General features: G+C 49.0%; 1 protein-coding gene across 1 annotated transcript in view; it reads left to right on the forward strand.

Annotated features, from left to right (window-relative positions):
• ANO2 (anoctamin 2) overlaps nucleotides 1-15,675 on the forward strand; it is a 347,350-nt gene that overhangs the window by 62,125 nt on the left and 269,550 nt on the right. The window contains exon 4 of the mRNA XM_061206693.1: nucleotides 15,034-15,132. Within this exon, the coding sequence (XP_061062676.1) occupies nucleotides 15,034-15,132 (99 nt within the window). The remainder of the gene's footprint in view (nucleotides 1-15,033; nucleotides 15,133-15,675) is intronic.

Genomic DNA, 15,675 nt, shown 5'->3' on the forward strand with positions numbered 1-15,675 from the left:
CTCCAGGTGCTAACGCTTGAACAAGACAGGGGCCAGTCTTTAAGACGTCATCCTTCTACTTGATCTTTTAAAAAATATAGATATCCCTGGAGGGGTTCTGCTTTGGCTTACTAGTCATTTACAACCCATGTAGATGACTTTTTCAGATTATATTCTTGAGAGCAAGTTTTGCTTTGGGGCCGTGGAAAGGACACTAAGTGGTGCTGCCCCCTTTCTCTCTGGCCCTTTTCCTGTGGATCAGCATCCGGGGTTAAGACTGGGGCCACAGCCAGCCCGTATGGTATCTTCATGCCAGTTAGAAAGACGTCTGTCTTCCTCAAGATGCTTTCCTTCCATTTTTGGAAAATTGTCTTAATATGATGATTTTATTTGATCAAAACTTTACTGCCATCACCAGAAAGCTGACCTAGTAAATAATACAACTCTAAGATATCTTCCCCATGGTTGGTGCCCCCTTACTGTAGCATCTTTGTGCAGTGCGTGACCTGCACAACTGCACGTGGCCGCCTTGGTTAGGATAAGCAGTTACCCTTCTTGCTGGCTGGTGCCTGCTGCATTTCTCATCCAGCAGAGTGGTGCCTCCCCCTGAGTAGGGCCTTTGATCCTTTCAAGTTTTAGAATACGAGAACAGGGATGGGAGGCTTGGGGAAAGCAGACAAGAAGAAACACGGTTCTATCTAGATGGTGTAAGTCTCTGTGACTCCCGGGTTTTCCCAGGAGGCTGGGAGCTTCACAGCCTGTCAAATTACATTTGCAGTAGACGGACGGAAAGGCCAGTTCTTGAATCTAAAATGCTAAGAGAATTCCTGCCCTTCGTGAAGTCAAAGGATCCTCTCAGTGGGACTGGACTTTCTGAGCTCAGCCCTGTCATTTCTTAGGTAAGAATAAGCAGAGCCCAGTGAGGCGCAGGTGCGGCACCGAAGGCACAGATGGGAAGTGGGGAGCTGGCACAGGGCCTGGGTCTCTGTGTCTCATCAACTTTCCCGTTGTCTGTCCCCGCCCCCTCTTGGGGGCTGAGTGATGCTCGGATAGTGTGGGTCCGGGGAGCGGGGAAGGCCGTGGGCTCTCTCTCCAGGGACCTCTCAGAATTGTGAGTGTCCTGTGGGCTTGGGTTCTAAGGAATCTGCTTTGCGTAGAAGGCACTCGAAAAACACCTTCGTCCCTGGCCTCTCCCAGGGAGATTTTCCAGCACTTTTGACATTTCCTTCCCCTCCTGTTGTTCCTGATGCCAAAGGAGACTGAGCTTCAAAGCAAGCGTTCGGTGTTGGCTTCCTTCATCCCTTAAAGCACACACGTTTGATGAGAATTCTTGGGTTTAGAGGGGCTCCTGCCCTTCTCCATGGGAGCTTGACTTGGCAGTGGTCCCAGCAGCAGTGAGGTTTCTCTGCAGGGCCAGCGTTATACCTTCTTCTCCCGATTGCTATTGATCATGGTTATTGGTTATGAAGTCTTCATGTGAAAGGAGGCGGGCACCCCAGGGAGACCACTGGAGTCTTGAAGAAGCCACTCCCCGCATTGTGGTGACATCAGAAGAGTCGCTGTCACACGAGGCGGTGGGGCACATGCCTCATCGTGTTCCCCAGACGCGTCCTTTGTCCTCTGGCTCCAGGACCCTGAACAGCGTCTGGTTTGTGTTCTGGCCCGCAAAGGGTTAAACAGACAACATGCATTGACTCGGGGGCACCATGCACTAAGCGTCACACCAGCATCAGGGGCGTAGAGATGAAGATGGAGACGCCTCAGATGTGATCTTGAACCACGAGGGCTTGCAGACAGAAATCCTTCTCTTTCCTGTGTTGCTGGAGATGATGCAGACCCTACTTTCTGTTGAAAGCCTCCCCCGGGCTTAGCGCTGATGCCGGGAGGAACCCGGTGAGCTGCAGAGCCGGGGCGTTTTCCCCCGGGGAGCTGAGAGTCTGGTGGAGACAGGGGAGTCAGATGTGGAAAAAAGATGCCCACCAATCAAACATGGGGCCGCTTGTCACAGATGAGTGACAGGTGAGCAGTCTGGGAGGGCTTCTTGGAGGAGGTGTGAATGGAGGCCCACCTTGGAGAGTGCTGCTTGGCCCTGCCGCCTGGGCCCCGGGCCTGGGTCAGCCACTGCTGCACACGCCCCATCTGGTCTCACCTGCAGGCTTTGAGCTCGGCTTGCTGCTGCTCCCCTCTTGCTCCCCACCCTCCCACTTGCCACCTGCCTTTCACCTACCCCAAGCCCTCAGCTCCTCAGCCTTCTCCCAGCTTCCCTCTCCTCCCCCCAGCCAGGGTCCATGTTTCTGATTATTTCCCCCAGTTAGACTTACTTGCATTCTTCTGCATCGACTCTCATTTTGTTATTTCCTGTCCTCTATTTTCTAAACTCCCCAGGTCCCTTCTCGTTTATTTCCCCATCCTCTCTGGTGCTGTTCGCAGCACCGCCCAGTTTGTTATCATCTGCAGATTTAATTAGTGTGGTTGATGACCCTTTTCTTCCAGACCCGGGCTGTGGGGAGGGGCGGGCGGCCTCCAGCAGGGCCAGCTCCGCGAGGTGTGTGTGCAGAGACTCGCGGTCGAAAAGCCTGTTTTGGCCACGTAGAGGGGACGTGTTCCAAACTGGGCTCTTGCCTCAGAGAGGGGAAAAAAGTGCCCCGGGAGCCAGGTTTTTCTGGGAAAGAAGGGAGGATCCTGGAAACTGGATTGCACAGACCCCCTCGATTCAAATTCCTCTGGCCAGAGGACTCCGCGTGCAGAATCCAGTTATTATCGGCTCGAGCACCTGCTTATCCTGAGCCAGGCACCGGGCGAGGTGCCTTTCTCATCTTCTTGCTCATCTTCACAAGCACGCTGTGGGCCCCCTGTTGCTTCTGGGTTATTATTTTTCTCTTTTACCAAAAAGGAAACTGAGTCTCGAGAGAGGCCGCTTCACATACCCAGGATCGCACAGGGAGTAAATGGCAGAGCGGGGAGTTGAAGCCAAGCCTCTCTGAGCTCTTCCTTTAATGCCCTCTGCTTCTCAGGGACCCCATCTGCTTTATCCCTTGGCCTCCAAACCACTCGAGGCTGATGGACTATTTTCATGGTACCGTTGGCAGAGAGGCTAAATTCTGGATATTTTTGGAAGCCCACAAAACAATCAGCTTCTCTCTTCTTTTTTTCTCTTCACCGTCGATGGGTCTTTTCCTGAGTGTCCCTGGTCAGTGCATCTGTATCGGGCCAAGATCTAGGTTTTAGTTAATCGAATAGCGTTTACTCATAAGCCGACTTCTCTAAGCTCTACCTTAATATCTTTCAAGGCTGAGTCCGGTGGGGAGGGGGGAGGGGGACAGGTGTGATAGTCGCTGACTCCGGCTTTTAGGTCAGGTCTGATGTTCTGTAGGCAGCACAGTGGTTTCAGGGTCCTCTCTCTGAGCTGTAGGGCAGTGATTCTTTTTTTGACATAAATTGCCACAAGATCTTTTTTTTTTTTTTAATCAGTCATCAGTTTTATACACATCAGTGTATGCATGTCAATCCCAATCGCCCAATTCAGCACACCACCATCCCCACCCCACCATGGTTTTCCCCCCTTGGTGTCCATACGTTTGTTCTCTACATCTGTGTCTCTGCTTCTGCCCTGCAAACCGGTTCATCTGTACCATTTTTCTAGGTTCCACATACATGCGTTAATATACGATATTTGTTTTTCTCTTTCTGACTTACTTCACTCTGTATGACAGTCTCTAGATCCATCCACGTCTCAACAAATGACTCAATTTTGTTCCTTTTTAAGGCTGAGTAATATTCCATTGTATATACGTACCACATCTTCTTTATCCATTTGTCTGTTGATGGGCATTTAGGTTGCTTCCATGACCTGGCTATTGTAAATAGTGCTACAATGAACATTGGGGTGCATGTGTCTTTTTTTTTTTTTGCAACATTAACATCTTTTTTTTTTTTTTTTAATCAGTCATCAATTTTATACACATCACTGTATGCATGTCAATCCCAATCGCCCAATTCAGCACACCACCATCCCCACCCCACCGCAGTTTTCCCCGCTTGGTGTCCATACGTTTGTTCTCTACATCTGTGTCTCAACTTCTGCGTAGGGCAGTGATTCTTGTTGGAGCATTATCCTCAGGGAGGATAATTTTTCCTTGGCTGGGACTTCCCAGCACCTTGAAGCATGTTTGGCATCCTTTCCTCCATCCACTAAATGGTAGGGATGCTCCCCAGTCATTGTGACAAAAAAGCTCCCACCCATTTCCTGAGGGGATGGTACAACTCCTGTGGTTTGCATAACAGAGACACAGAGAACATCTCAGGGCCAAGTGGGGGCGAGCAGGTGGCCTCCACAGGTCAGCGCGGGTGCCCCATGCGATATTGGGTTGGAAGAAAGGGTTCTGTGGCCGAAGAAAGCTTGTAACTGGGTTGCAGAAGATTTTACAGCTTCTCTGTACTTATTCAAAGCCTGCCTCCCTGTGTAAGACCTCAGTTACGAAGGGTTAATGACCCCGAGAAGGAGTCGTCAGAGCCGTGCCTTCAAGAAACCTGCTTCCTCTGACCTGGAGGAGGTCACAGCAGCACCGAGAGGCTTCTCCTTTATTCTGTTGACCATGGCCTAGACCAGCCCCAGAGCAGATGGGCGGTCACTGCCTGTCTGCTGCCCTTCTTGGTCTCGCTAGAAGGTGGGAAGCGGTTCCCTACTCCATTGAGAAGGAGAAGGAGGAGGGCATTCTCTCAGGGTTCCCTGATGGGGGGGACTTTCATTATTCTTTATCCTGTCAAAGATATAATGCATCCAGGGGAGTGCACAGGGCTGACCCATCAAGGTCACTATTGTGAGCTTCACGGGCAACAGCAGGATTGTGGGTGGAGTGTCCAGCACGGGCTGCATCTCAGCCCTCGGCTCCCGAGCTTCACTCCCCTTCTGCAGCCTCATCTCATTCCTCTTCGTGCCACCCACAGCCTTTTGCACATGTAAATCCCATCACGGTGTTCGAAGTACCACTCAGGTTCCCTCTCCTCCAGGACATCCTTTCTGGCTCCTCCAGCCTGGAGTCAGCTCTTCCACTGGTTTCTTCTATCATTGAGAACTCTTGGTTGCATCGACAGAAAACCCAACTCAACTGGTTTAAGCAACAAAGGAAATTTATAAGCTCATATCATCAGAAAGGCCATAAGTAGGTCTGGTGAGGAGTAATCCAGCAGCTCAAATGAGGTTCCCAAGGACCCCCTATTTCTCCATCTTTCTGCTCAACCTTTTGCAGGATCCACTCCATCCTCTACTTACTCAGTGGTCCCTTGGCTGACCCGGGGCTCCCCTCGACTGCCACTCTTCTCCCCAGAGTTCTGGCAGAAAGAGAAAGCTGCTTCGTCCTGAAACCCTAGCCAACATTTCCTCACATCTTATCGGTTCCGGTTGCATTACAAACATATTCCAGAACCAGTTGTTGCGGCCAGGGGGATGGGTATGCTGATGGGCTCAAGCTAATTGGTCTGATCCCTGGAGTTGATGGTGGGGTCAGTTCTACCGAAAACATATGGCTGAGATCCGGGAAGAGTGTTTCTCTGGGCGCAAAATCTGGCAATTATTGATGAGTGAAAAGGGAAAACAGCCAACCAGTGGGCATCGACTAGTCGTCCTGTCCATTTGGACATTAATCACCCCAGTCATGATGTTATTCATCTGCCTTGTGTGTTAGATATCATTTATCTGGTGTTTAAGGAGACTGGGAGCCGTAGGATGGCTTGTATTTCTTCTGCGTGCCCTTAACTCTTAGCATATTGCTGGTCACACAGTTGTTGCCCAATAAATACTTGTTGAATTGAAATATGATGGGGTGATTGAATAGTAGGAAACAGTGGAGATATTCCTTAGGGGAGAGGTGAGTCACTGCTCAGAGAAGGCAAGAGCACGTCTTTTGGAGGGAAGGCGAGGGGAGTTAATGACTGATAGCATGAAGGTTTTATAGAAGTGTCTTGAGGAGGGAAGACAAGTATCTAAATCAAAAAATCACACAAGTTTTGAGTTAGGAGGAATACGAGAGAGATGGATACTTTGAAAGGTAATGTGATGGGCTTTTAAACTCCTGGAAATGCTTTTCTCTGAGTGGGACATTTATTACATGGGTCAAAGGAATGCAGGTCCGGAAGGAGATACTGGGCGTTCCTGCCCAAAGGTTTGATGGCTGTTGAATTTAGTGGTGCTCATTGGTGATCCGTAGGGAGACTCTATGATTTATTGTCCAATCTGGGACATTTTTGGTAATACTAAAATGCTACACTGGATAGAACAATGAGGCAGAAGACATAACCTGGGACTGTCCCAGCGCAGCCAGGACCTATCAGTCATCTTTGGTCTAGGTCTCTATCCACCGCCCAGCTAGGCGACCCTCTGCCCCTGCTCTGCAGCTGCCTTTCACTTCTCTGGGCCTTGACATGCTCGCAGTGTCCTGGTGGGGTGAGAGGTTGCTGAGAGCTGGTATCTGCAGCATCTGATTCCACTTGGGGGATGTCGACTGTCCAAAATAGTTCTCCTGTGACGAATAGGAAAGGGCGGCATTTTCCTCTGGTCTTTCCTCCAGTTTATCTGTGACCTTTTCCCCTCTGTTTGGGGCTGGGCCTCTGTGCCTGGGGCCTGGTCTTGGGAGAGGCCCTGTTCTTTCTGCTAACATCTTCAGGGCTTATGGATTTTTATCCTCTTCTATGGTAGAAGTTGGGTCTCTGGCTCCTGGATTCTGTTCTGCCTGTTACTTCCCACATTCTAAATTGCCAAGGGAAACATTCTCCTTCAACTTCACTTGGGGGTGTTCAGGGAAGCCAGGAACTATTGCCACGGTGGGCTCAGCTATGATGTCTCTCAAGTGGGATCCACGAAGCATGGTAGCATCCCTGTGGAGGTCAAGGGCGTGTGCTCTGTGGCCCAGGGGCCAGCAGGATGCTCTGCACTTTGAGTCCCAGGGCAGAGATTTGGCAGTGGCTGCCCCTGACCTTGCTCTTAAAAAATTCCTTTTATACACAGTTTAGAATTTGCAAAACACTTTCCTGTGTATAATCTCATTTGATTCTGAGATACCACAGAATCAGTATTAGCTTTTGAATACCTATTAATTAAAAACTAATAGTATATAATATATTTTAAGTAAGTAACATGTTTATTTAACATAAATAAACATAAATAACATATTTTATATGTTATAAATGACATTTTATGTTATAAATAACACATTTTAATGAAAAATAACAATTTTTTCAAAACAAAAAAATGATGAGAAATGTGGCACTATTTTACATTTTTGCAAATCTTTTTTCCCTCGCCTTATTGAGGTATCATTGATGTATAATAAACTGTACCTATTTAAAATTATCTGATCTGTTGAGCTTGGGCACATGTACAAACCCATGAAGCCATCATCATAATCAAGACAATGAATATATCTACCACCCCTGAAAGATTCCACGGGTCCCTCGTAAAGTCCATCCTTCTCTCCTCCAGGTGGTGTTATTATTAATCATTTCCATTATTTTAACATTGCCTATGAGTTTCAAGAGCTTTGGTGACTCGCCAAAAATGGTATGGCTGGGAAGTGAGAGAGCTGGGGCCCAAGACCTAGTCAGTCTTCAAACCCTAATACCCATGGCCTTCCCATGACCAATCTGTCCCATGACAATGGTGAAGATTTCCCCCGTTTTCTTCTGTGGGTTTTTGAAGTGGAAAGAAGCCCAGGGAACACTTAATCCCACTCTGTTGCTGACTCCCCATGAGGTCCCCGTCCTTCCAGAGTGCTGGGCTGCCCTGGGGGCCCCTGCAGGTCAGGGATTAGGTGGGGAGCTGGCTCTCTCAGCCCTTGGTGTATAAGAGGGTCTGACTCCTTAATTTTTGCTGGGTTCCCTCCTCCCCAGTTCTACACCTGGGCTTGAGCAGAGGTTTCCTGGGTGTCAGCTGTGGGGAATACAGTGAGGTGCGATGCACAGATTAAAGACTGTGCCACCAGGTCCAGAGGTCATGTCTTCTGGGCGCCTGTCCATGTTGGTAGCACAGAAGGCCATCCCCCACTTCCAGGAACTTTTGGTGACAGCTGTTTCCTTTGACAAAATTACGACAAGAGTGGCTAAGTTTCCATCGCCTTAGGACCCTGGCTGGGTTGTCCCCAATCTTTGCTTGGGAAGGAGAAGCCTTTTCTGTAAGAGCAGTCTTGCTGCTGGTATTTTTTGGGGGGGGGGGGTGGGGGTGGTCCCCTGGGGCAGGGTTCGGTGGGCATTTGGTCCTGCCCCCTCCGTCTTTGCTGATCACTCACCCATCCTCCCCTTGGCCTGGGGAGGAGAGGGTTGGAGAGGAGCCCTGGGGCCTCCCGGGAAAGCAGGTTTTCACCTTTTCCTCCTCCAGTTCGTCCCTGCACTTAGTTCCAAGCCACTGTGTCTCTGGGTGGCCCAGGCAGACCCTGCTCCCGGACCATGGGCTGGAGGTTCCTGAAGGAAGTTAAGACTTTGGTCTTAACGATGACACAGGTAGACCAGGGTGTTCCTCCATGGGGCCGTTGTGAGGACCTTCTCATTTTCTGCTCTGATTTCCTGCTTTCAGGGCTACACCCCACACTCCTCCTTAGTCTGCCCCAGCCACAGTCTCAGTACCGCCTGGTGTTAAGTCCTCCAGCTGTGTGGACGTCAACCTCGGTGATCCGAGAACGTGGGAGCCCCTGGGGTTTCGTCTCCCCCTCCCCATGGGACCGCATGCCCTTGTTCCTTGCGGATCTGAGGTGACCCAGGTTGGTGATATCTGGGAGGCGTCTGCCCCCCTTGGTCCCTCTCCATCATCTCCCTGCCCCCGCCCCGCCCCTGGCAGCCCGCTCCGGGCTGCAATGTGCTGCAGCTAGTGTTCTCACGGCAGGCTGGGCCCAGGGCACACGCAGGCTTCCAGGGTCAGCATCGAGGTGGCTTGGCCGGGCTGCGGGGGAGGAGTCTCGTGGAGTATGGGGTTCCAGCGTTTGGTGGGGACTGCCTCCCATTCACTCTCGTCTCTCCGGAGGGGGGACGTGGTCTGGTGAAGCCACATGCGATCTTTGGAAAACAACGAGACATGAACAATACGGAAAATCTCACCAGGAGTGCGCGGCCTCCGGTCCCTGACAAGGGCTTTGAACGGTGGCTGGAGCTCTAGGGAGAGGTGTCTGGGAGCGCGGCTCCCCCCACCCGCAGTCCCCTGTCCCCCATCTACTTAGTCTCCCGTGTGCGGGGCATAGAACTGCCCTGGATGGGTTGGGAGCCCCCAGGGACATGTGACGCTATCCCTCACAGGCACCCTGGCATGGACCCTGATGTCAGGAGACCTGGATTCCATTCCTGGCTCTGCTCCTGACTAGCTGTGTGTCCATAACCCAGCCACTCAGCCTCCTGAGCGCCAAGGTCTTCATCTGCTACTTGAGAAAGATGTGAAGCGTCGCTGGAGGGCTCTTCAACTCCAGCATCCTTTGGCCAAGTCAGTTCCTCTTCTGAAATGCACCGTGGTCGTCGGCTGACCCTGCTTTTTTTGAGCCGTCAGCATGGGGGTGTTGAATGGTACGTGGAAGTCTGATGCCTGGGAGATAAAGAGACCCACGACTTCTACATTTGAAGTGTCCTTTATTCTTCAGAGCATCCCCGATTCTTCTCCTTAAGGCTGCAACACCCTTACAAGCCTATAAGGCAGAGAGGTTCCAGGTACGTCCAGCTCCGGTTCAGTTCAGGCTGTGTTTTGTGAACACCAGGATGAGCTCATGCCGATGCAGTAGATCTCTAGGGATGGGAGCAGTGCCCTGAAGATGCAGTGAGGACCCCAGGGCTACCGAGAGGAACAGAGACGACCTCCCGCGAGGTCTTTATAAGGTTCCTGGTCAGGTAGAAACTTGAACAACTTTAGTTGTGGGCACAAGACGAAGATTCAGAAATGACACTTAAGGGTAGCCAATTTTTAGAAACTGGTCACAGGATCTGAACAGAACCAATGAAATCTGTGTGTGTGCATGGAAGTTGTAAGACGTAGTTACTGAGCATTTACTGTGTGCCAGGTGCACGGTGGCTGCTGAGGACAAAGCAGTCAGCAGGACAGATGCAGTCTTTGTCTGCATGGAGCTTAGGTCTGGCCAGGAAGCCAGGCATTAGACACCTGCTTACAATGAGCGCAGGAGTGGTCAGTGCTAGGAAGGAGGGGGATGGGAGCTGTGCAGGTAAGAGGGGGACCACGCGTAACTTGGGGCTCAGGGAAGCCTGCCCCGAGGAGGTTCTGAAGTGAGAAGCTGGCTGGACCAGTTGGAAACCAGTGAGAAGGGCTGGGTGTCTGGAGTCCGGGGAGGAGGGCGGGAGGGGCTGGTGCCTTAGAGAACGTGCGTGCGATCAGGTCTGCTGTTGGGTCAGCTTTAGAGGAGAAGGGAGGAGGGGAGAGACTGGTGGATGAGTTAGGGCATGGGTTCAAGGTGGGGACCTGACTCTGCCTCTTGTGAACTCAGGTTTCTGTTGGTTTACTTAGTGGTGAAGGAAACCAGCTGACACACCTTGAAAGACACTGAAAGAGCCGGCAGTCATGTGATGGTTGAGGACTATCCATTTCCTCTGACCAGAGTACTGACAGCCTCTTCTTGGGTGCTTCCTCCTGATACCCAGGAACTGGAGAAACAGAATTTGTAGGGTTTTATGAAAATGGAATCATGGGGAAAAGAGTTATGTAGTTTTGTGAGATGTTTCAGTTGAGCTGGAGAGATGTTCCTGCCCCATCATGCGTTTCACATTTGTTACCCCGGGATAGTGCATCTCCAAGATGGATGGGTTTGTGCTTTCTTAGAGAAACCTTTGTGCACTGGTTCTCCTTTCTCTGACGACCAGAACCAAATTATACGTTTCAGCTCATTTTACATGAACGTAAATTTTATTTGCCTGATGAGATTTAGGAGCCCCTCCGCTCACCCTGATTACTTAGTTATGAAACCTCTTTTAGGGATGGATTATATGCTCTCATGCCTAATCTCTTACACTTCATGTTAAATTTTGTGTTGGTTTCAGAAAACAATGCTTTCTGACCGTGTCGTCAAATTCTAGAGATGAATAATACTTGGAACCCATGGTTTCCTTTAGGTCCATGGGACATTTTGAAAATCCTACAGATAAAAACTTCAAGGCAGTAAACAAACCAAGATTTTAATCTAACAGGAACGGTTTTCCCCAAGTCTTTTCTATCAGTTGCAGGAGTTCTGTGAAGACCTACTCTGTGTCCAGCCTGTGCCAGGTGCTTGAGGGACACAAACGAAGCGTCAGGTACTGTCCCTGTAGTCAAGAAGCTGTCATTTTAGTTGAGTAGAGCGAATCCCCATCATTGCAATGGCTGACATCTATTGATGAAGAAACCGAGGCTCCCTTGGTTAAGTGACTTGCCCAATGTTCTACAGCTGTAAAATCCAGGATCCAGATCCTGATCTATTTGAATCCAAATCCCAAGCTCCTTCTATTCCCCTGCTATGCCTAAAGGAATCCAAATCCAAGGTAGAATGGAAGTTAGCTGGGCCTGGAGAATAGGAAATTTTTTTTTCTTTTTTAGTTCAATTTATGTTAACTTACAATTTTTCGATTTCTGGGTTAGTAATAAAAAGAGCTTCTGCGTTTGGTGATGGTTCTGCTGAGGGATTTTCAAGTATTTGTTTGTTTTTTCCGGGAGACATACATCTCGGTGTTCTTTTTATGAGAAGGTAACGATGTCGCACGGCATGAAAGAAACATGATGTTAGCACCAGCACAACTGCATTCCAGCTTTTATTTTCCTTTGAAACAAGTTCCATTTGTGCAGAATGGTGAAGCAGCATGCTTTGCTGGAGGGAACGAATGCCCCGACATTGGGGAACAATTTTGCATCAGTTTAATACACGGTTGGGCTGCAATTGATAGAGCCTCTAAAATCATAGGGGCTAAACAAGGTGGAGTTTTACCTTTCACATAAAAATCCCGGAGACAGCCCAGGGTGGCTGAGACACTCCATAGAGTCAGGACCCAACGTCTCTCTTGATACTTTTCTGGCCTTGACTTTGACCTCGAGGTCTAAGACACTGGTATTCGTGTTTCAGGCTGTAGATCCAGGGGTAAGGAAGAGGATGAAGGGGCAGAAGTCATCCACTTGCATCTTTGGGGGGGGCTACCAGGAGCTGCTTCACCCCTCTACCTGTACCACATAGGCCAGGAATGAGTGTTATGGTTACACCTAACTTCAAGTGGGATGCAGTCTTCATTCCGGAAGGCCGTATGCTTAGTTAAAAAATAAAGAAAAGGAGAATGGCTCTCAGGGGACAGCTGGCAGTCTGCCACCAAGGCCACGGGTGGACCCTGGCCCTCCCAACCCCTTTCTCAAACATGTGCATCCACTTAGTGGACATTGGGTACACACTTGAGGCACCACTTCCAGATAAAGTTAAAAAAAGGGGTTCATCACAATTTAAAAACAAAAATGAAACCAAATGTTTTAAAATCAACAATAGTCACGATTTCATCTTAGTGAGAGGGATGGTACTGTCTGCCATCTTTCACTGAAAACATCATTTCTGGGGCCATGATGGAGAGCTGGGACTTCAGGTCAGCTTCACAGATGGTTTCTTTTCTTCCTCTTTCTTTTCGCTAAATTAGAAAAGCTAAAATTACCATTAGAAGTAGCAGCAAGTGATTGATGACTCTGTCTAGTAGTCCTGGTATTGCGGCCATAGGTGGACAGAGAAATTGGGGCAATTTCTCAGTGAAAGCCGCTTCCAGGGTTTTGTCGGAACTATGTCCACTTGGGAGCTTGAAGGCTCAGTGTTTCATCTTAGGACTGCCTCTTAGATTCCTCCCATCCTTTGATTCAATTTTAGTCTAAAAGGCACGTCTTTAAGTTCTGTTGCAGCCCTCGGATGTGGTTTTTAACTATGCGCAGTAAATGTCCTGTCTGTCTTTGGGATGAGAGGAGAAAACCACCAGGTAGAGCATAGACTGCCTGGATTCGAATACTTTTCAAAATCATACTACCTGTGTAACTTTGGACAAATTATTTGAATTTTCCCTGCCTCGATTTCCTAAACAATAAAGTGGAGAGTGATAGTACCCGTGACTATTGCACGAGCCAAAACACACAACCTCCCTGCTCTGTCCGGGCACACGATTCACACTCAGTGCAGATGCGTCACAGTGATGGGTATTATTTTCAGGTATTTGTCAACTCTAGACCATCCAAGACTTTCAGACCACAGTTCAATCTTCCTGGGAAATCCTGGTTTCTTCTTCATTCTTCTCCCCTAGAAGTCAGGAGCTTTCATCCCCGAAGTGGGGGTAGCTTCTGGATGTCTGAATTATTGCAGAGATGGTAGAGTGCCTTCAGAATCAGAGAGACAGTCTTCACTTGCATTACAAGCATCGTAAAATGTCTTTTTATCTTATTCATCATCTCAAAAACCCACGAGAGCCCCGTTGTAGACAGTGCACTTTGGTGGGGAAAGCAGTCTTCTCCCCGCTACCTGGTTCTCTGCCTGGCACACGGGGGGATGTGCTCAGATGCCTCCACTGGCATCTTCAGTGCTAAACTGAGACCGAGGGCGTATCGACGAACACCAGCTGGTCTTTGCAGATGACTTTGCAGAGGATTGTCACTGCTTTTCTGTGGGCAGGATCACTTTTGCTGCTTGCAGGGTTGGTGCCTTCTCAGTCCTGGCCTCCATACAGCCTCCTTCACGAGATGCACAGGAAGCCAGCAAACCCGCCTTTCCCCCGTAGCGTGGTCTGCGGGAGGTGAATGCAACAAGAAACTGCCAGCACATGTCTCTGAAGGGCACACTCACTAGGACCCGGTTCCCACTCTGCCCTCAGCTTTATCCTAATTGTCAGTGGCACTCGGGCCTGCATCACATGGGTTTCTCCCAGCAGTCATCGGATGAGGGATTTTGCTATTGGCTTGTTCTGCTTCCTTTGTGAACACAGTGTTTGTAATTCATTTTGCAGGTAGTTTTAGAAGCTTCACACCTATAATGGGGCTTTTGCCCATTTTTCCTGCTTGTTTTGGTCTTTTTTCATTTAGTGACAAAATGAATTAAAGTGTTTTATTTTTTCCTTTGTGTGCTTGTTCTGAAAAAAAATTGAGGTTTTCTTTGAAGGAGGAGGAGAAACTGATGGCTTCATGTTGTAATCTGGCCAGTTTTTATAGCGTACACTGTGCCCCGGGCCAAATGAGTTGCTGAGTCAATAAAACTTAATTTTCAGATATTCATCGCTGTGTTTCCTTTCCTTACTTTCCATTTTTGGGTGAAATCAGTGCACTCACAGAATGACTTGTCCTGGGACCTAGATTCATAGCTGTATTCACACGGAGCGCTGCCCAAGATTTATGTTTATGATATTATACTGAGTTGTGCCATTTACATGATTAGTTATGTCATTACTTTTAGGCTTAGATGATCCACTTTTGTGATTTGGGCTATGACACAGCGAAATAGTAGAACAAAAATACAAACTTAACAATGAAAATATCTGTATGGAGACAGGTTCCAGACTGTTCACTGAATCCAGCAGAGGTAAACCGACTAACTGCTGTAACTACTAAATATAAAATAGGTGATGAGAATATACTGTAGAGCACAGGGGATTATACCCATTATCTTGTAATAACTGATAATGGAATATAATCTACATAAGTACCGAATCACTATGCTGTATACCTGAAGCTAACACAATATTATAAATCAACTATACTTCAATAAAAAAAAAGTGTTAATGGGATTTCTGTGAAAATTATAATTGCTTACATTGCAAATCTCTGAACACAATTGTTTTAACTCCCCTTTTCCTCTGAAGCCACCAGACCTCCAGGGAGCACACTTTGGGAACCTTTCCCTGCTCTGGATGAGAGCATTTCTAGACCAGAAGTGGTGAATGGGGTATGGGTGGGAGGGGGCTGGCCCTGGGTGAGGTATAAAGAGAACAAAACCCAGAAACTGAAGAAATAACAGGTCTGGGTTTCTTGTTTGGGAGAGTTGGGGAATCAGGAATTTAAGCTATGTCTCCTAAGTGTTTCTCTTTCTTCTTCCTCGTCCCTTACAGAGTAAAAGCCAGGGCTCCGTCTTTGTCCGGATCCATGCCCCATGGCAAGTGCTGGCCCGAGAGGTGGAATTCCTGAAGATCAAAGTCCCCACCAAGAAAGTAAGAGCATGTTTCTGCTGGGTTTGGGGCCTCCCGAGGGCTGGCTGGGTGTGTGCATAGCGTCGGGAACGGGGCCAGGTGGGACGTGGGTCCTGCGGAGTTGGAATCACACGTGTCTCCCTGGGGACGCTAAGTTTGTGATGTGGAGGAGACGAGGAAGAGATGGGTGGGGAGGGGCCGGGCTTGGGAGATCGTGTCACCTCAGAGCACTGCCAGGACGTGCTCTGTGAGAAGCTGAACATTGCCCTGGTCCAACTTCTTGATTTCTCTGTGATAGCCCCCTTCTCCCTCCCTCCCAGCATGGCCAGGCATTTCTGTAGAGCGGGCGTAGCAATGAGAGCAGACTAGTAAGCCTTGCCGCCTGGGCAGGCAGCCTGCGGGGAGAATAGCGCCAGGCTTGCCACGAAGACCCCTCTTCTGGTTGTGACTCTGTCACTAAGTGTGGTGTGACGGTGGGTTTCTGTAAAATAGAAGGTTCTTTCTCACTTGGGTTGATCAAAGGCACCTGGGGAAAGTGTTCGCAGTGTTCATGCCTGGAGCCCA

The sequence above is a fragment of the Eubalaena glacialis genome, chromosome 11 (assembly GCF_028564815.1).
Source record: "Eubalaena glacialis isolate mEubGla1 chromosome 11, mEubGla1.1.hap2.+ XY, whole genome shotgun sequence".
In the NCBI taxonomy this organism is placed as follows: Eukaryota; Metazoa; Chordata; class Mammalia; order Artiodactyla; family Balaenidae; genus Eubalaena; species Eubalaena glacialis.